The 20,060-nt window shown below is 56.1% G+C and overlaps 1 protein-coding gene and 1 long non-coding RNA gene across 2 annotated transcripts; one reads left to right on the top strand and one right to left on the bottom strand.

Moving 5' to 3' along the window:
* Window positions 1–849: 849 nt before the first annotated feature.
* Window positions 850–9,643, top strand: LOC140902155 (uncharacterized). Its single transcript, XR_012156018.1, has 3 exons — window positions 850–959; window positions 7,814–7,955; window positions 8,689–9,643. It is a non-coding gene; the product is annotated as an uncharacterized LOC140902155 (long non-coding RNA).
* Window positions 3,578–13,221, bottom strand: LOC140902152 (cytochrome P450 2G1). The gene is made up of 9 exons (XM_073321912.1): window positions 12,945–13,221; window positions 11,680–11,842; window positions 10,978–11,127; window positions 10,651–10,811; window positions 9,461–9,637; window positions 7,792–7,933; window positions 6,986–7,173; window positions 6,574–6,715; window positions 3,578–5,008 (listed from the first exon to the last, which is right to left on the bottom strand). The coding sequence occupies exons 1-9, from the start codon at window positions 13,122–13,124 to the stop codon at window positions 4,704–4,706; spliced, it is 1,608 nt and encodes a 535-aa protein (XP_073178013.1). The 5' UTR covers window positions 13,125–13,221; the 3' UTR covers window positions 3,578–4,703.
* Between the last annotated feature and the right edge of the window lie 6,839 nt (window positions 13,222–20,060).

Below are 20,060 nucleotides of genomic sequence, written 5' to 3'. Positions count from 1 at the left end.
GGGGAAACTGAGGCATGGAGCGGGGCAGTCATTTGCCCAAGGTTACCCAGCAGGCTGCTGCGAATTATACCTGATAGGACACGGACAAAACTGCTGCGAATTATACCTGATAGGACACACACAGTTTGAATCTAGGCTGAGGCACATGAACCAAGTCCACAACTGCCGAGTTCCCAAAAAACACTAAGTTTATTACTCTCGAGCGTGGTGCCCCCCTGCTAGCCAGGAGGGGACCCCGAATACAGATTATACAAAGGTTATATACCTTTTAGCAAAGCATGTTGCCCTCGTGCATCGGAAACCTTAGCCAATAAACAAACCCTTTTTTTATCTACCACCTCTCCCTGCTCGGTGCATTCCTCGTGCTAAACTAGTATGTTAATTACACTGCATGGTCCTAAAGCCATGCATCAGTAACTTCTAGTATCAGGATGGGAGGCCTCACATCAAAGGCCAGGAGACAGGGAGTTAGGGACAGAGAAAGAACAGATACCGGGAGTCAAGGCAGGCTGGAGACAAGGGCGGGGGGGGTTTTCACAGGAATGCAGTATCGTGGGAACACTCCTCCTGGTGCATGATCTGTTTGCTTTTAGACAATGGTGGGCCCCAAACCAAAATGGAGTACATGTGCTAACTTTTCCTGAACAAGGCCGGGGGCAGAGCCAGGTCTCCCGAATCCCAGCTCTCTAGCCACTCGGCAACCCTGTGAGCAAACTGTTCTGCCAGCAACGGCTGCCCGTCTTCCTGGCGTACGGTTCCACCCTCGCTCAGTCACTGGGGCCATCGGCAGCCGACGGGATCATGGCTGGATCATGGCTGAGCGTTGCACGGTCATTGGGTGAGCAGATTCTCTCCCCCGTGGTGGCTCAGGCTGGGGCGTGTCGAAGGATCAGCTGGCGTTTCGAGCCGAAGTGGGAAAGAGCCCAGCTGGGTGCTAAGCAAAATGGGCTGCATTGCAGGTAGGAGGGGTTGTAACTCCATTAACCTCTGTCTAATTTCTGTCTTTGGTAGGGTTGTTGGCTTAGTGGATGGGGGGAAGCAGATCAGCCTCTGGCGCCCGTGCCCGGGGACTCCGGCCAACTGAGAGGCCCCAGAGCCCTGGCGGGGCAGGGAAAGCCCCCATGCCCTGACCCTGCTCCCCAGCAGCAGCGCCGGGGGGGCGGGGCAGGCATGGCAGTGCAGGAAGCGGACCCCCGACTCTGTCCCAGGCAGAAGCTGGGGGCAGCAGGGGAAGCCCCCGCTGCAGCCCCAGGACTGGAGGTCCTCTCGCTACCTGCCACGGCTCCAGGGCTGGGGGAGCTCTCACTCCCCACTGTGGCCTGGGGCTGTGGCGGGGAGACAGAGCTTCTCCAGTCTTGGGGGGTGTGGAATGGGGGGGACCCTGGGTGGAACAGGGGCGGGACTCCAGGGAAGGGGCAGAAAGGGGTGGGGCCATGGGCGGGGTCACATGGGGAGGGGGCAGAATGGGGGCGGGACCACTGATGGAAAGGGCGGGGAGGGGCCTCCCACTTGCCAGGGCCCCAGGAAACCTTACTCCGCATCTGGGTGAAACAGGAGACGGGAGAGATCTTGGCTTTTGACATTCTCATGAGCAAACTAGGGAAACGCCGCCTGGATGAAGTTACTAGGAGGCGGGTGCCCATCTGATTCAAAGATCACTCGCAGCCAGAAATGATTGAGGCTTGGCTGTCAGACGGGGAGGGTGGATCTCGTCGAGCCCTCCCGGCGGTGGTCCTGGGGCTGGTGCCATTCCACCGTTCGTTAATGACTTGGAGACGGCAGGCCCGGGCTTGGTGTAGAATTTGCAGGTGGCACCCAGGCAGGTGGGGTTGCAGGCACTTTGGGGGCAGGATGAGAATTCAAAACGACCGCGACAAATGAGAGAATTGGTCTGAAATCAACCAGATGAAATTCAATACAGACAAGTATTGTGATGCGCTGGGCATCACAAAATGCGGAAGAGATGGCCAGCCCTCTGTGGAGATAGAGGCGGTTAGGGACTATTTAGAAAAGCTGGACGTGCACAAGTCCCTGGGGCCGGACGAGTTGCATCCGAGAGTGCTGAAGGAATTGGCGGCTGTGATTGCAGAGCCACTGGCCATTATCTTTGAAAACTCGTGGCGAACCGGGGAAGTCCCGGATGACTGGAAAAAGGCTAATGTAGTGCCAATCTTTAAAAAAGGGAAGAAGGAAGATCCTGGGAACTACAGGCCAGTCAGCCTCACCTCAGTCCCTGGAAAAATCATGGAGCAGGTCCTCAAAGAATCAATCCTGAAGCACTTGCATGAGAGGAAAGTGATCAGGAACAGCCAGCATGGATTCACCAAGGGAAGGTCATGCCTGACTAATCTAATCGCCTTTTATGATGAGATTACTGGTTCTGTGGATGAAGGGAAAGCAGTGGATGTATTGTTTCTTGACTTTAGCAAAGCTTTTGACACGGTCTCCCATAGTATTCTTGTCAGCAAGTTAAGGAAGTATGGGCTGGATGAATGGACTATAAGGTGGGTAGAAAGCTGGCTAAATTGTCGGGCTCAACGGGTAGTGATCAATGGCTCCATGTCTAGTTGGCAGCCGGTATCAAGTGGAGTGCCCCAAGGGTCGGTCCTGGGGCCGGTTTTATTCAATATCTTCATAAATGATCTGGAGGATGGTGTGGATTGCACTCTCAGCAAATTTGCGGATGATACTAAACTGGGAGGAGTGGTAGATACGCTGGAGGGGAGGGATAGGATACAGAAGGACCTAGACCAATTGGAAGATTGGGCCAAAAGGAATGTGATGAGGTTCAATAAGGATAAGTGCAGGGTCCTGCACTTAGGACGGAAGAACCCAATGCACAGCTACAGACTAGGGACCGAATGGCTAGGCAGCAGTTCTGCAGAAAAGGACCTAGGGGTGACAGTGGACGAGAAGCTGGATATGAGTCAGCAGTGTGCCCTTGTTGCCAAGAAGGCCAATGGCATTTTGGGATGTATAAGTAGGGGCATAGCGAGCAGATCGAGGGACGTGATCATTCCCCTCTATTCGACATTGGTGAGGCCTCATCTGGAGTACTGTGTCCAGTTTTGGGCCCCACACTTCAAGAAGGATGTGGATAAATTGGAGAGAGTCCAGCGAAGGGCAACAAAAATGATTAGGGGACTGGAACACATGAGTTATGAGGAGAGGCTGAGGGAGCTGGGATTGTTTAGCCTGCAGAAGAGAAGAATGAGGGGGGATTTGATAGCTGCTTTCAACTACCTGAAAGGGGGTTCCAAAGAGGATGGCTCTAGACTGTTCTCAATGGTAGCAGATGACAGAACGAGGAGTAATGGTCTCAAGTTGCAGTGGGGGAGGTTTAGATTGGATATTAGGAAAAACTTTTTCACTAAGAGGGTGGTGAAACACTGGAATGCGTTACCTAGGGAGGTGGTAGAATCTCCTTCCTTAGAGGTTTTTAAGGTCAGGCTTGACAAAGCCCTGGCTGGGATGATTTAACTGGGAATTGGTCCTGCTTTGAGCAGGGGGTTGGACTAGATGACCTTCTGGGGTCCCTTCCAACCCTGATATTCTATGATTCTATGATTCTAAGTGCAGAGTACCGCACGTAGGGAGGAAAAATTCCAGCCTGGGGGGGAACCAGCTGGGTGGCCGAACTGCTGGAAAGCCGCCGGGGGTTCGAATGAATCAGCCCACGACGCAATGCAGTTATGAAAATGGCCGATCTCATTGTGGGGTGTATTGACCGGCATGTCGGATGTCAGAGGCGGGAGGTCGCTGTCCCCCTGTGCTCGGCTCCGGTTGGAGCCCTGTGTCCAGGTCTGGGGGCTGCCCTTTAGGAGAGATGGGGACAAATTGGAGTCCAGAGGAGGGCAGGACAAAGGGGAAAAGGTTTAGAAAACCTGAGCTGGGAGGAAAGGTTGACAAAAGCGTCTGTTTCCTCTTGAGCAGAGCAGACTGCGCCCAGCGGGGACCTGAGCATGTGGTATAAAGAGGACGGTGACCAATGGCTCTCCGTGTCCACTGAGGACAGGACAAGTCAGGGGCTTCATCTGCAGCGAGGGAGATTTCAGTTCGATACGAGGACAAACTTTCGAACTCTCGGGGGAGTGACACTCCAGGACAGGCGTCCGAGGGAGGCTGTGGGATCCCTGTCACTGGAGGGTTTTAAGAACAGTTTGGGCAGACCCCTGTCAGGGCTGGTCTCGGGTTACTTGGTTCTACCTCAGCACAGGGGGCTGGACTCAGTGACCTCGGCCCCACATTTCTATGACTGTTCATCATGACGTGCACCCGTCCACCCCCCATATGCATCGAATCATAGAAGTGTAGGACTGGAAGGGACCCCGAGAGGCCATCTAGTCCAGTCCCCTGCACTCAAGGCAGGATGACGTAATAACTAGACCATGCATCTCTCTGTCCCCACACGCACACTCCTATCCATCTGTGGCTCTGTGTGAGAGCGAAGCAGCAAGAAATAGGCACAGAGCAGGAGCAAAAAGGCGAGGAGACAGCCAGGGGAAGCCCTAGGAGTGTGGCCCGGAGAAAAAGGGAGAGTTTTTGGGGCCGAGAGCTGTCTGCGAAGAGGAGTGGAGCTCTGAGCAAAGAAACCCCCTCCTGTTATTTGATTCCTTCTGTGGTTGGGGAGACGGGGCTTGATACATTTGCAAATAAACAGAGCATCGAAGAAACACCGGATTCCTCTCTTCCATTGCTCCTCCTCACGGGAATAGCGCCCCAGGCCCTGCATTTGGGCTGGCTGCTGGGGGTGTGTGATTCGGCGGAGCCCCCGCTGTCCCCTGCGGACGATCTTTGGGCCGCTCCTCCTTCGCCTGGCTCCCTCCGCTGCGCGGCACCACGCAGAGCTGGTAGCAGGGAGGTACGTGGGCAAAGCCGCTGGCTGGCGGCTTGAGCTCGATGTCCCGGGGGGGCACGGGGGACTTGAGGGTGAAGTTCTGCAGGATGGCCGTCAGGAAGATGAACAGCTCCATTCTGGCCAGCTCCTGGCCCAGGCAGATCCGCTTCCCTAGGGAGGAAAACAAGGGGTGAAATTAACCACGCCCCGCCCTGATTATCTTTATAATACCGTAAATCGCTACCACCCCTCCCTCCCACGTTGTGGGCTGGGAGAGGAGCATGGTAGGGAAGAGGCTCAGAGCTAGCAGGGTAAGCTAAGGGAGAGGCAGGCTGGGCTAGTGGGCAGGGAGCTTTCAGGAGCACGGGTTTTTCTTCCTGGCTTTGCTGCATGGCCTCAGACAAAAAATAAGATATGTTTGTAACTTCGGGCTGGTCTGCGCTATAAGACTGACCTAGCTCCGGCGCTCAGGGGTGTGAAAAATCCACCCCCCTGAGTGACACAGCTAAGCCGGCCCACGGCCCTGCTTCAAACAGCACTAGGTCGAGGGACAAATTCTTCCGTCAGCAGCTCCCACCTGCCGGGGAGGCGGATTTCCTGTGCCGGTGGGAGAACTGTGTAGATGAGCCCCAGGATAAAACCACAGGAAAGACACGGCAGCTCCTTAAAGCCCCTAGGTAACCTGAGAGACCGTAGCTGCCAATCCAAGCTGCTGCCTGCTCACGCCTCTTTTAACCCAAGTTAGACTTTGAACTCTGTGGGGCAGGGATCGTCTCTCACTCTGTGATTGGGCAGAGCCTGGCAGCGCCCGGCCCGACGGGGCCCCAGTCTCGGCCGGGGTCTGGGCAGCGCCCGGCCCGACAGGGCCCTGATCTCGGTCGGGGTCTGGGCAGCGCCCGGCCCGACAGGGCCCTGATCTCGGTCGGGGTCTGGGCAGCGCCTGGCCCGACGGGGCCCTGATCTCGGCTGGGGTCTGGGCAGTGCCCGGCCCGACGGGGCCCTGATCTCGGCTGGGGTCTGGGCAGCGCCTGGCGTGACAGGGCCCCGATCTTGGCTGGGTCTGGGCAGCACTCGGCCCGACGGGGCCCCGATCTCGGCCGGGGTCTGGGCAGCGCCTGGCCCGACGGGGCCCTGATCTCGGCTGGGGTCTGGGCAGTGCCCGGCCCGACGGGGCCCTGATCTCGGCTGGGGTCTGGGCAGCGCCTGGCGTGACAGGGCCCCGATCTTGGCTGGGTCTGGGCAGCACTCGGCCCGACGGGGGCCTGATCTCGGTCGGAGTCTGGGCAGCGCCTGATGTGACAAGGATCCCATTTTCTTACTGCCATGGAAGCTGAATACGAACCTTCCTGCATCAGCTAACCTGTAACTGAAATGGGCTAGATCAGTGGTTCTCAAACTTTTGTACTGGTGACCCCTTTCACATTGCAAGCCTCTGTGCAACCCCCCCCCCCTTTTAAATTAAAAACTTTTTTACATATTTAACACCATTATAAATGCTGGAGGCAAAGCAGGGTTTGGGGTGGAGGCTGGCAGCTCGCGACCCCCCATGCAATAACCTTGCCACCCTCTGAGGGGTCCCGACCCCCAGTTTGAGAACCCCTGAGTTAGAAGGAATGTCTCTGTCGGGCATGTCATCCTATCTCTACCCACTAGGGGCGCCTTCCCCGTGTCTCAGAAGCCACCTCTGGGGGGCAGCCGGGCTCCTGTGATGTCCCCTCACCCTCCCAACTCCGTACCTGTGGAGAATGGCATGAAGGCCTCGTTCGCCTTGAAGTGACCCTGCTCGTCCAGGAAGCGCCCGGGGTCGAATCTCTCGGGGTCCCTGAAGCGACTGGGGTCCCGCAGCACAGAGCTCAGCACCGGGAACACCTCCGTGCCCTGGGCAGCAGAGAGGCGGAGAGACAATGGGCAGAGTGCAGGGATGGGAACTCAGGAGTCCTGGGTTCTATTCCTGGAGCGGCCCCTGACTCAGTCTCCCTCTCTGCAAAATGGGTCTAACGATCCCACTCTTGCTTTGGCGACAATTTCGCTTGGTTACCCTGGATTGCCGTTGGTGTAACGCTGGCTCCCGTGCAGTTACTGCGGGTTGACATTCGGGGAGGAGGGGGGAAAGGAATCTGTCCCCGTACGGACACTGTGAGCTGTTACCTTGGGAATGGCGTATCCCCTGAAGTGGGTGTCCCGGGTCAGGGCGTGCGGGAGGTTCATGGGAATAACATCGCTGAACCTCTGAATCTCATGGATCACGGCATCGGCGTAGGGCATCCGGCTCCGGTCCGCCACGGCCGGCACGCGGCTGCGCCCTACCACCTGGTCGATCTCCTGGGTCATCTTCTCTAGAGAGAGGTGAGCAGGACACAGAACACGGCAGGGCTGGAGACATCAGGACGCCCCATCGTGGGCCGGGGAATGGAAGGGCTCTTTTTTGTTCTTGGCCGGTCTGAGAGCCTACTTTGCAGCATGGCTGGGGGCCTGCGGGGTGGTCTCTAGGGTTGGCCCATTGGCCAGGCAGCTTCAGTCCAGTGTGTCCCTCCGGGGGTTCCCTGGTGTCAGCCAGCCAGTGACACCCATTGGGTCCCTCACCGCGGAGAAGAGTGAGAACTCTGCTGGGGTGACTACACGGGGGATTCTCTACTCAGGCTGCTGGACGCAGACAGACCCTGCGGTTCTTTCTGCCTCTCTAGCTCCCTACCAAGGTATGACTCCGAGGGACCCTTGAGAAGGGTGGCAGATGCTAACATACGGGTAAGGGGTGCTAGGAACGGGGCTGAGAACCATCAAATTCATTGCACGTCTGAATACTCCAGATGGGGGCCAAAAGTTACTACCCATTCAGTCTGGATCCTCAGCTCCGCCAGAGTCAAGGGAGCGAGGCCCGTTGACGCTACCTGGGGATCTGGCCCATTTATTCCAAGCTTGTAACCTAATTACCAGCTTCCTGCCGACTCAGTTACCTTCTACCTCCGGGTGTTTCAGCAGGATCAGGAGTCCGTAGCGCAGGGTGGAGCTGACGGTCTCGGTCCCAACGAAGAACAGGTTGAACGCGGTCATCACCAAGTTTCGGAGGTGGAATTCCGTGGCGGGGTTGAGAATTTCCTTGGAAAGCACAGGCGGACATGTGAGTTATCACGGGGACAGGGACAGATCCTCATCTGGGGCAAGTCAGCATAGCCCCATGGAGTTCAATGGCCTTTGGATCTGTCCCCAACCCGGCAGGCCGCTGCCCCTTTGAAACAGTCATTTGACAGCCCATCTGGAGCGGACGGGGTGAGAGACTGAGCTGATGCCCCCAGCCCCTCGGATGCCACAAGGTGCCAGGTTGCCATGATGTTGTCAGGTTGCCATGGTGTTGCCAGGTTACCATGGAGGCACCAGGCTACCATGGAGGCCGTAAGGGACCAAGGAGAGTCTAGGTTACTATGGAGGCCCTGTTGGAGAGCTGAAATGTATGGGTTATGTTGGAACGATAATGGTCAGACCTAAGCCTGTGGGAAGTCCCCATGTGTCTTAAGGTTTGGTGAGGATTTCCACAGGGACTTGTCTACGGGCTCGGAGGGGAAATCAGTGTCTGTTAAAACCACAGGAGGAACCCGAGGTAAAGCTGGGTGAGTTGCTTGGTAAATAACTGATGCTGGTGTGTTTATGAGATCCGTCCCCCCACCCCCCCGCCCCCGAGGCCCGTGGCCAGAAGAAGAAGTTGAGATAAACAAGAAAGTGCCATGAAGGACAAGAACAGGAAAGTAGAGAAGGGAAAAATAACCCTGCACCAAGCAGCCCTCCGTTCCGCGGTCGCTCTCTCTGGGTGGGGTAGGCGTGATGACAATTAACCAACGAAACGGTTAATCTCGTAGATGGGTGTGATGTATGCAGTGAGGGTGTCGCCGGGTTCGATGCTGATTGGAAGCTATATAATGCATCATGGCGACCGGGAGAAGGGTCATGAATACGTCAGGCAGCTGTGTACGTAGGTGCTGAAGTATAAAGGGGTATTTGGAGCATCGGAGGAACAATCCATCCCGACCCTGCCTACGCCCCAGGAGAAGGTAACGGATCATTATATTTATTGGTTTATTTTGCCTGTTTTCTGCTTTAATAGTAGTTGTTAACCACAATAAATGGTTTTGGTTCAAATCAAGGTTTGCATCCCTAAATCCGGGTGTCCGAGCCCGAGCGGGTTACAGTACCCACGTCAGCTCTACCAGACCATGGAGGCTCCAGGTTTCCCTGGAGGTACTAAGAGACAGTGGAGGTATCCTGGATGGACTCAGATATTTACTAATTCATTAGTCACTTGTGTTACCACAGCACGAGCCAGCCCCAGTTGTGGGTCAGGCTAAAACACGCTGCCCCAAAGAGCTTCAGAGCTCGGTATAAGGCAAGAGAGCACACAAGGGAATCAAGGGAACACAAGGGATCACTGGGCCATGTGGGCCAGCCTGATAGGCCATGGTTCCAGCACACAAGCCGCCGAATGGTGGTCAGGTGTTTTGTGGGCATCAGGACAAAGGGGAGTTTAAAAACTTGCTTTGATTCCCTGAAGTACATGGCGATGCCTGAACCATACGTGTGAAACAAAGGACACTGGGGCCTCGTCTGTCCGTCTCAGCTTCTCTCTTTCCAGACCTTTTCCATCTGGAGGAGGAAGCAGTCGATGAAATCCCGCGGGTTATCACGGTCCAGAGATGCCTGGTTGGCTTTGATCCTCTCCAGGATGAAGCTGTTGATGTCCTCCAGGTCTCGGAAGATCTGTTTGTGGGCTCCCGGAAGGAAGTGCATGAACCAGGAAAACATCTCGTAGAGCTGCAGGGTGAGGTATGGAAAACCGTGTTGAAATGCTCTGGGGTTTCCCCGTCCTGCTGGGAGGCCTGTGGCCCTACAGGGACGTGTCTGGTCACAGGCAGCCGGGCGCAGGCAGGGGGGAGCTGTGCCTCGGTGCTGGAAGAGCCGCCTGTTTTGTCTCTCTGTGTGTCCAGGTTCTTGTGTGTTATCGTTCCGAAGCCTCCTCCACGGGGTTACATTGCAACCTTCCCCGCGAGAGCCTGATGGTTTTATCCCACCTCTCTGTTGGCATGTTGTGAGCATAATACATAGGGCAGAGAAAACCAGGGGGGCACATGTGTGACATTCCCTGCTCAGCTTTTCTCTCGAGCCCCAGCGTTTCAGAGGTTTCAAGGCCAGAAGATTACTCTCGAGTCTGATCTCCTTGTATATTTCCTGTTTCCTGCAGTTCTCCCAGGCTGCCTTTTCCCCCCCCACCGCCCCCGCCCCTGCTCGCTCCTCTCTGCCCCTCCCCGCTCCTCTCTGCCCCTCCCCCCCATCGCTCGCCCTTATTTAAAAGTGGTGGGGCCATGGCGCCCCGGCGCCCCTGCTTGCCGTCCCTTCTAACCCTATGACTCTATGAAAGAGGCTGGGGATACACTGCGGGTAGGACAAGAAGGAAAGGGCTTGATCGGTGACAAGGGACTTTTCGGTTAGAGATTAGGAAAAGCTTTCCAGCTCTCAGGGGAGTTAAGAACAGGTGACGTAAGGGGTTGTGGAATCCCCGACCCTGGAGGGTTTTAACAACGAGTTGGAGAGACACCCGTCGGGGTCAACCTAGGTTGATTTGGTGCTGCCCGAACGCAGGGGCCTGGACTTGGTGACCTCTTGAGGTCCCTTGCAGCCCCACATCTATGAGTCTGTGGGGCTGATTCTCAGGTGTCTCTGTCCCACTCCTGCAGGATAAAGGGGGCAGGGGTGGCCCCCTGGGGATCCTCCTCCAGGGGGGTGTCTGGGAGCTCTGGGTCCTATCCCTGGCTCCCTGGGCTGCTCACCTGTCCCCAGGTGGAGCTCAGCCGCACGAAGACCTGGTTGGTCTTGGCCAGCAAGTCGAGGAAGCTCTCGTCCGCATAATCGCAGTGCTGGCCGAAGACGATGGAGCAGATGACGCTGGCGGCCGAGCGGCTCAGGAGGAACGTGGGGTCGAAGGGCGAACCTGGAAGGAGAAGAGGGGATGGGACATTCCCCCGGTCCTGCGGCTTTGGTACCAGAATGTCTGACAGCTTCTAGCAGGGAGGGGCGCAGGGCATGAACGGGGAACCCCCGCAGCTGCTCCCCAGACCCTGACCCGACCATGCAGAGGAACCCAGAAATAGACGAACCCTTGGTTTTCCTGAACTCCTCCACCAGGCGCTGGGCCTCCTCCTGGATCCGCTCCTCGGCGCTCCGCTTCCCCGTGCCGAAGTCCTGCAGCGCGGCGAGGGAGAACCGGTGCAGCTGCCGCCACCGCTCCCCGTTGGAGAAGAGCAGCCCTGGGGGTCGGAGGGTTGTGCAAAGCGTCCCGCCAAGGGCACAGGCCGGGGAACCGGGAGCGGGGACTGGCCCGTCGGGAGGGGCGTGGGCAGGGGCGTGCTGGCTGTCCAGAGCGCTGGTGAGAACACCACGCGTTGCTGGCACGCCAGGGTGCTCTGTGCACATGAGCAACAGGCGTTCAGTGACCTCACAGCCCCCCCGGTGAGTCTGTAGCTGGGGGAAAGGAGACCCAGGTGGACTTGCCCCAGCTGGCTCACTGAGTCAGTGGCGGAACCAGGGACAGAACCCAGGAGTCCTGGCTCCCGGAGGCTCTAACCACCAGACCCCACTCTGCTCCCAGAGGTGGGAATGGAACCCAGGAGTCCTGGCTCCCAGCCCCTACCTGCTCTAACCACTAGATCCCACTCCCTTCCCAGAGCTGGGACTGGAACCCAGCCCCCACCTGCTGTAACCCCAGACTCCTCTCCCTTCCCAGGGCTGGGGATAGAACCCAGGAGTCCTGGCTCCCAGCCATCAGACCACATGCCTCATATGTGGCCTGCAGAACTCACCAAACCCCTGGACAATCTCTTCGAAGGCCGCAAGCTTCCCTCTCCCGCTGAACTCGTCGGCTTGATCCTCCAGGGCCTCCTTCACAGCCTCGTACCCCCACAGGACCACAACCCGCCGGGGGCCCAGATGAACCGTGAAGACCGGGCCATACTTGTCCCTGAGCTGCGGTAGAAATCAGGGCGGGGACAGAACTGAGAGCAGAATCCGTCCCCATGCGCTAGTCTGTTGCAGGGGTGTGATTTGCTAGGGGATGGGGGTGGAGGCAGTTGCCCCCCTCCCTCCTCCCCAGACCTTTCTTTGCACGCATGCCCAGCTTTTCATAGGCCTGCGCGTGCCGTGTTTTGCCCTCTTCCCCCGCCAGACTTTGCAGGCTACAATCTGATCCCATGACAAGTTCTACAGGCCGACACAAATTCCCGCCCCCCGCATTTTTCTGAAGTGACACCCCTGGTTTGCAGTCGCTGAGCGGATCAATCGGCTTTCTCACTGGCACCCTGTTCGTGCGGCCGCCGCCCAGCTGGGCTGGGGAACCGTGCAAAAATCCTTTCACGGTTATTTATGTACAGAAGCAACCGCCCCGTGTCCTCCCCCGCGCCCGCTCACCCCACCCAACCCCTAAAGCTCTCCTTGCCCCAAATATCCACCCCAGCCTGTGCACAGCACGCAAAGCTGGCGAGACGTCAGGGTGCCTAAGGCCTGGAAGGGGGACGGTGGCAGAGAATCCCGATTCCTTTCTCTCCCCTGTAGCTCCGTTCCTCTGGGCAATCAGCAGCTCTGGCTCTTCCGGCGCGAACTATAGCGGGGTGCTCGCACGGCGAGGCCGACTAGACTGCTCACGGCGCTCGGCTGCACCACCGCTTTCCTTAGCAATCGTTAATGGGCTGATTCTGAGGCGGGCTTGTCGCACCTTCCAGCCCATGCCCAGAAGCACCGCTGAGATGCGGGGCCCTCCGGGGCAGAATGCATCGGTGCCCGGTGTTCCGCGCGATCTGGACGTACAGCGCCTAGCGCACCGGGGTCCTGAGCTTTGTTTGGGGTTCCCGGGCCTACGTAATAAGGGGGGAAATACACCCAGATGCCGTGCCGCCCCGCAGCGCCAGGGAGAGAGCGTGAGCCGGGGATACTGCTGCAAACACTTCTCCTCGTGCGGGAATGGTTCCCGGTGGCGGGGGAGGATGCCAGGGTTTCTTTCATAGCTGCAGTAGCAGGCTCCTAACCTCCCCCTGGGAAGAGCAAACGCGGGACGCAGGCGGACATGACCTACCTTCCTGAGCGAATTCACCATCCCCTCAGCTTTCAGCTGCAGCACGTTGCCCAGGAAAGGCAGGGGAGCGGGGCCGGGGGGCAAGTGGCTTCTTCGGGAGCTCGGCCTGCGCACGAGGAGGTAGATCAGGCCTGAAATACAGACCAGCAGCAGAAGAGTCGTTGCATCTCCGCACCCCATCGGGTCCTGTGGAGGCGTCTCTCGGACGTCAGCCGGGAGAGGGTCTGCGGGAACTCCGACAAAACAATCCCGCTCTGGCCGAAAGCTCTATGGGGATCCCAGGCTTTATGCTGGCTGGTTTCAGGCCGGCTGGGCTGTATTTCCCCGGGGGGGTTGTAACCTGCGCTGGGTGGATACGGTTCTTATCTGGGGCTGCCGGCGTTGTTTAAACATGGGCGCAGCCGAGAGCAGGTTTGGATCAGACCAAAGCGACGGCTGGTGCTTCGAGCACTCAGGCACTGGGCAATCCAGCCAGAATATGGCTTTGGGTCGCCCAGTCCACCTGTAAGGGGGCTGAGAGGAAGGCCTTGTGGTAAAAGCCCCGAGCTGAGACTCGGGGGATCTCGCTTCAATTCTTCTGTGCCACAGAGTCCCTGTGAGACCTTGGGCAAGCACCTGCCTCTCTGTGCCTCAGTTTCCCCATTTGTGGAGAGACTATAATTCCCTTCCCTTTCTCTGTTTAGACTGTGAGTTCTCTGGAAGCAGGGACTGTCTCATGCTCTTTGTCTGGGCAGCGCCCGGCCCAGCGAGGACCCTGATCTCAGTCAGGGTCTGGGCAGCGCTCGGCCCAGCGGGGACCCCGATCTCATTCAGGGTCTGGGCAGCACCCGGCGCAGCGGGGACCCTGATCTCAGTCACGGTCTGGGCAGCGCCCGGCCCAGCGGGGACCCTGATCTCAGTCAGGGTCTGGGCAGCACCCGGCGCAGCGGGGACCCTGATCTCAGTCACGGTCTGGGCAGCGCCCAGCCCAGCGGGGACCCTGATCTCAGTCAGGGTCTCGGCTGCGCCCAGCACGACAGGGCCCTGGTCTCGGTCAGGGTCTGGGCAGTGCCCGGCACGACGGGGCCCTGATCTTGGTCGGGGTCTGGGCAGCGCCCGGCCCGACGGGGCCCCGATCTCGGTCAGGGCCTCAAGATGCAGCCGTAATACCTGTAATACTAAGCGTATGAAGCCAGGCATGCTCGTCTCCAGCTGTGCGTTACACCACGTGCCTGACATCTGTCTGCTGCGGTTCTTTTTGTCTCTGCTTCTCCCGCGGGGGAGCACCCTGTGTGCAGGGGGGGGGGCTCTCCATTGTACACACAAGCTCAGGGGATTGCATCCATTTCATTCTGACTCGTGAGACCCTTCTGCCAGGCAGAGCCGGGAGCCAAGGCCAGGGTCAGGCCCTAGGGTTTGCTCTTAACAAGAGCAAACAGGACCAGCTCGAGCCCCCTCCCAGTAGCCTGGGAAAACCTCCTGCCCCCCCTAGGCTGTTCTAGGAGGCAGGACTCCCCCTCTCACGAGCACGGCATCTGTGCAGCAAAGAAAGGGGAAAGGAAGGACTTTCCCTTTAACACGCCACCCCCGCCCTCTCCCCGGCACCCCAGTCAGTCGGTTAGTGAAGACCCAGAGTTCAGAGGTGCGTTCACGGGGGATCGATCAATGCAACTGGCTTCCCCCCACTGCTGGCCACCATCGGTCACCACGAGCCACCGCTGCTCGTGGGACCACCCGTCCCGCTGTCCTGCCGCTTAACCCAGCTCTTGGGGATTCAGCGGGTGGGCGGGACTGTGCAGCCAGGGCAATCTCTGGGGTGTCCCCCGTCCAAGGACTAAGGCTTTGCCCCCAGGCCCGTCCACCGCTCTAGGACCCCCAGCCAGAAAGAGGGACTCTCCATGAAGACTCATCAGCTCTGTCCTGCACTGCTGGCGAGGAGCGGGTCCAATGGTGCCTAGGGCTTTTTACGCCTAGCTTGCACCCCCAGGTAGAAGCACCCCACCCCCACCCCTTTGGCATTCCAGCCCCCCACGTAGCAAGTGAGGTGCATTGCAGGATGACCCCCCTGCTGCAAGCAGGGCCTGCTGCATTCAGCCCTGGTGCCCCTTCCTCCTACAATGGGGGTCACCATTCATTTCCCCCGGTCTTTAAACCTCCGCGATTTGTCACCCCGAACCGGCCAGGCTGGATCCTTTGGGCCAAAGCCGCGCCTGGTGCTGTGCATGTCTGTGCCAGGCAGTGCTGGTACAATCTCCTAAGAATCTGTTTACAGTCACTGGAGAGATCTGGGGGGGGGGTTGTGCACCCAGCCGGCTTCCTTGGCTCGCTGGAATGCATTGCCCTTCTGCCAAACCCTGCTCTGATGCCCAGCCTTTGGTTATGCCCAGGAATCCAGCAAGGCCTACATGAGAGCAGGACAGATCCGGAGCGAACACGTCACTCGGGATGGGGTGAAGTGGGCGGTGGACAGGCCGAAGCGGGGTTGGTGGGTTACGGAGTGCGGCAGAGAACCATCAATCCAGGGTGTCAATTCTCTGGGGCCGAGCTCAGTTCTGAACCGACGCTCCTGGGCTCATCTCGTGAAGGTGTCGGGCAGGTTTCCTGGGAGGACGAGGCCTGAGAGGTCAGATCTGGGGAGTTTCTGTCTGTTCTCGTTTTCCTGCGGGAGTTCATTCGGGCGTGCGGGGAGGGCGTCCTTTCCCCCGCAGGGGTGTGTTGGGGGCATGCCATGCAGTGGATGAGGTACCCCCCGGTTGTGATCTACACGTGTAAGACCCATGGCTCTTGAAAGGTGGGTTTTGGGGGCCATTGATTGTCATAGCAGTGGAGATACGTAACGCCGAATGGTTTTGCAGGTGATGCAACATGTTTTCAGGCAATTCTGCCTCCCTAACCGGATCTGATTCTTGGGGCATGCAGGAAAAGGCAGGGGGAAGAGGCAGTTGGTGGTACAGTATGTGTTAATTTCCCCTCTCTTGCATAATGACCGGTTTCAGAGTAACAGCCGTAACACTCTGTTACTCTGGGTGGGGGGAGAGAAAACCTTTTGTAGTGATAAACACCCATTTTTTCATGGTTTGTGTGTATAAAAACATCTTCTGTATTTTCCACAGGATGCATCCGATGAAGTGAGCTGTAGCTCACGAAAGCTTATGCTCAAATAAATTGGTTAGTCTCTAAAGTACCACAAGTCCTCCTTTTCTTTCCCCCCCTCTCTGTGCCTCAGTTTCCCCTCACACCCTTTGTATACAGGTCGGCTGTGGGCTCTTCAGGGAGGGGCAGTCTCTCACTCCCTGACTGTCCTGTGCCCAGACACTGCCGTACTACTAACAAGTAACAACTATCGACGAGTGCAGCCCTGTTCAGACTGAACGCGACGGTTACCCCAGCGGCAAGTGGACAGTTACTGGCGACTAGTGAAAACCTTTTCAAGCCTTGGGCTGCGTTCTGTAGATGGGTGCATTTTCACAACTCGCTAGTCTCCCTTTAATGGGGCCTGGTGTTGTGTAACTTAGGGACCAGAGCCGTGGGATTTAGCGAACGGACCACGCACTGCTAGGAATGAAATCCGAAAGAGCAGAGCGTTGTGAAGAACGGACGGGCTACAAACCTTTCATCCCGCCCGGATGCTTACGAGCTACAAACATATGAGCAGCAAACCTGTGCCAGCACCCAGCTGATTTCATCACAAATCGAGGAGCTAAACTGATAACGAATTGTGGGGCCAGACCCCCGGCTGGTGTGAATGGGCTATGGTTCCACTGGACGCAATGGGGCCAGACCCCCAGCTGGCGTACAGTATAACCAGGCCTTTTAACACAACGTGTGATCTTATGTATCACTTTTAACATGGTCAAGGGATTTTCCAAAAGATTGGGCACACTGGCCACTTTTACAGTTTTTGGTAATAGCAACATATTGGTTACAAGTGCTTTGCAAGTGTCCATTTACAATCGTTTCTGTCATGCCACCCCTTTGGCTCAATACCAGTGAGGTTTGGGCCTTTTAGGGTCAGCCTGTGGCTTCCCTTTGCAAAATTAAGGTTTCTTTTTTCTCCTTGTCCTGATGGATCAAACCCTGATTTCTCTTGCTTAACAGAATTCACTGGCTGATTGGGCGTGCTCTCTGTGCTAACAGCTATTAGCAAGTCCGTCTTCTCCCTGCCAGCCAAGTAATTTGCATTACCACAGACAGGAGCCAGTTCACCAGAGTTCAGATCCTTCACTGCTACCGATTCCAAGGCTGGACTCTATCTTAAAGAGAAAGCATCCATTTTTACTACCAAGCCAGACTCAAAGTTCTGTGGTCCTTCCCTTACCAACCTCTGCTTCCACCTGGAATCAGATACTAAGTTCACTGAGAGACTACAAGTCAGATCCAAAGTGTCTAGAGATGAGAGTAGACCTGCCATCCCCTGCATTCTCGAGAGATTAACTACACAGCTGTTCTGCTCTGCAGACTCAGCTCCCCAGTCTTCCCTCCGAACCTGAGACCGACTGTTCACTTACAGAACTAGCTTGGAGACATTCCTCTCTCAACAACCTTGTCTCCCCAACAAGCTGGCCAAACACAGCCACTTGGTTATAGGCCTGTTCAACTTTCTTAACAGCTTTCACTCCATCTGAGACCTTCTCAAAGCTCTCCACACTGGATCTTTCAACAGGGAAGTCAGTGGCTTTATTCACCAAATAAATTGGTTAGTCTCTAAGGTGCCACAAGTACTTCTTTTCTATTCATCACAGAAAATTTCTGGCTGTTTTAGGAACTGAAACTTTCTTGATTAAATCACTTTCACACCCTTCAGTGGCAGTAAACTGCTTGCAAAGACTCCATGAGGATTCCTTTCCCTAGGGCTTTTCTATGCAACAATTCACCCCTCACAGAAATTCTGCTCTTACCCTCTTTACCTAGGGCTTGCTCTAGAGGAACACTTTCCTGAGCAACAACAGACGCTTTCTGGGTCTCACTTACATCCAGAATTACCTCTCGTCCATTCCTACACAATCCCCTTTCAGGCAAACTCACAGACTTCCTAGATGAAAGGTCAGAAGCCTTCTCCTTCCCTTTGCCACACACAAGTTCAGGAATCTTTTCCTTCTTGCTACAGGTTTCCACACCCTCAGTAGGTAACACAATCAAATCACCTTCACACTCTCCTTGTGCCCTGGCTAGGATCTCACCCTGATTAGACAGAGTTGCGACACCCTTTCCCAGCCACACAGTAGCAACAGGCAAAATACAAGCACCAGAATTGTCTGGTCTCTGGGATTTTGCTAGGACACTAACTGGATGCGACCTAGTTACAGGGCCATTCTCCCGAGCAGACACAAACTTAGGACTCTTCCCTTCCTGGGCTTTAGCTGAATCCAGAACCAACTCTGAGACAACTGCACGACCCTCAACCGTCACAGGCTGAAAGGCCCCTTCTGTCTGCTCCACAGAAAAAGAAGAGCCAGACACACTTTCTCCTTTCCTAGGCACACCGCTTGGGATCTCATTCCCCTGGTCCCAGCACACAAGGCTGGTCACAGACAACTGCTTGGAGACCAGGGTAGCTCCCTCCACAGGCAAGTCAATACCCCTGACAGACACAGAGACGTTTCCTTCCCTGTCACAATTCTCCACCCAGGTAAGGTCCAGGGACACTCATCTTCCACTCTCCTCTCCTTCCCGCCCTGCTGACTAGACACAGCCATCAGCTCACAAGGCTGCCTAGGCTCATCCAAATTTTCCTTACCCAGCACCTTGCCACTCCCCACAGATAAACTGCTGCTCTTCTCACTACCCGGAGGTATCCAGCAAATCACAGTTACCTTTTCCAGGTTCACTTTTACAAGCTGTACTAGCCAACAATCCATCATCCATCAAAAATCTACCCTTTCCTTCCTCAGTTAGGGCTTTAACCTGACCATCCACTTTAATCTGCTCCTGACCAATGAGTTCTTTCTGTTCTTGATCTAATTCCAGGTTCACTTCTAAGACATTAGACAGACATTCAGAAACTTCATTCACAGACAAACTGCTTTTTTGCACAGACAAACAGCTATTTCCCATCAGGTTAGAGTCCCCCTCCCCTGGTCAGAGCAATATAACACACCAACATTGTTACAAACTGAAATTTCAAGAGGATACAGTTTCTTGATTGCTTTTTTGACTTCCAGCTGAATTCTGGCAGTTTCTTGTCGCAGCTGGTGAACCCTCTCCTCAGCAGCGATCCTTTGCTTTCTCTAAAATCTAAAGGTTTATACATAAAACCTTTATACATAGAATCTAAAATCTAAAGGTTTATACATAAAAGGAAAAAGATAGAGACGAGAGCTAGAATGGGTGAAATGGAATCAATGACACACAGTCATGGCCAAGTTCTTGGTTCAGGCTTGTAGCAGGGATGGAATAAACGGCAGGTTCAAATCAAGTCTCTGGAGAACATCCCCAGCTGGGGTGGGTCCTTCAGTCCTTGGTTCAAAGCTTCAGTGTAGCCAAGTCCCTCCAGAGGCCAGAAGCAGGACTGAAGACAGGATGGAGGAGCTGCAGTAGCTCTTTACAGTCTCTTGCCCTGTGGTCTCTCTTTCTTTGTCCCAAAGACAAGCTGCCCATCCCCTGGCCTGGAAACACCTCTGAGTTCTGTCCCTAGGCAGGTCCCTGCACACCTGGCTGAGTCCCCAGGTGCGTCTGCCTTCTCTCAGTGGGTCACTTGTGTCGCTGATGGTCCTTCATGGGCCGTCCAGCCGGCTAGGCAGAGCTGACCCCAACGTGTCCCCCAGAAGCAGAGCACAAGTTTGAACTACAGACAGGACAGAGCCAAGATTCATAACTTCAACTGTAAAAATGATACCCACATACAGACAGCATCGTCCTAACCCGCCAACCATCACCTTGTCTGAGACACCTCATTTGACCCCCTTTATACAAGACTTGGTGCCACGACAGGACCTTGGTTGCCACAATGATCTATACGGTCCCAGATTATGTCAATAACGCCACCCCCCCGCCCCCACCCCACCCCCGCCATGTATATTTAATACAAGAGTTTGCCCAGGGTGTGGGCCCTGGTACTAACCCGGCTGAGATCTCCGGATATCAAACCCGCTGCTTATTAGTGGGCAGTGCCTGAGTCTAAATTAACACCCCCAGCTG

This window comes from Lepidochelys kempii, chromosome 23 (assembly GCF_965140285.1).
Source record: "Lepidochelys kempii isolate rLepKem1 chromosome 23, rLepKem1.hap1, whole genome shotgun sequence".
NCBI lineage: Eukaryota > Metazoa > Chordata > Testudines > Cheloniidae > Lepidochelys > Lepidochelys kempii.
Note: the sequence above shows the minus strand (reverse complement) of the source record. Positions and strands in the feature narration are given on the sequence as shown.

What these genes read in the sequence shown, in the direction of transcription:
- LOC140902152 (XM_073321912.1), bottom strand. Translation starts at nt 13,124, where the DNA reads ATGGGGTGCGGAGATGCAACGACTCTTCTGCTGCTGGTCTGTATTTCA. An exon ending in AGAGATTGTCCAGGGGTTTG is followed by an intron (nt 11,128 to 11,679) that starts GTGAGTTCTGCA and finishes TCCGACCCCCAG; the next exon opens with GGCTGCTCTTCTCCAACGGG. An exon ending in TCCTCCTCCAGATGGAAAAG is followed by an intron (nt 7,934 to 9,460) that starts GTCTGGAAAGAG and finishes GTGCTTTCCAAG; the next exon opens with GAAATTCTCAACCCCGCCAC.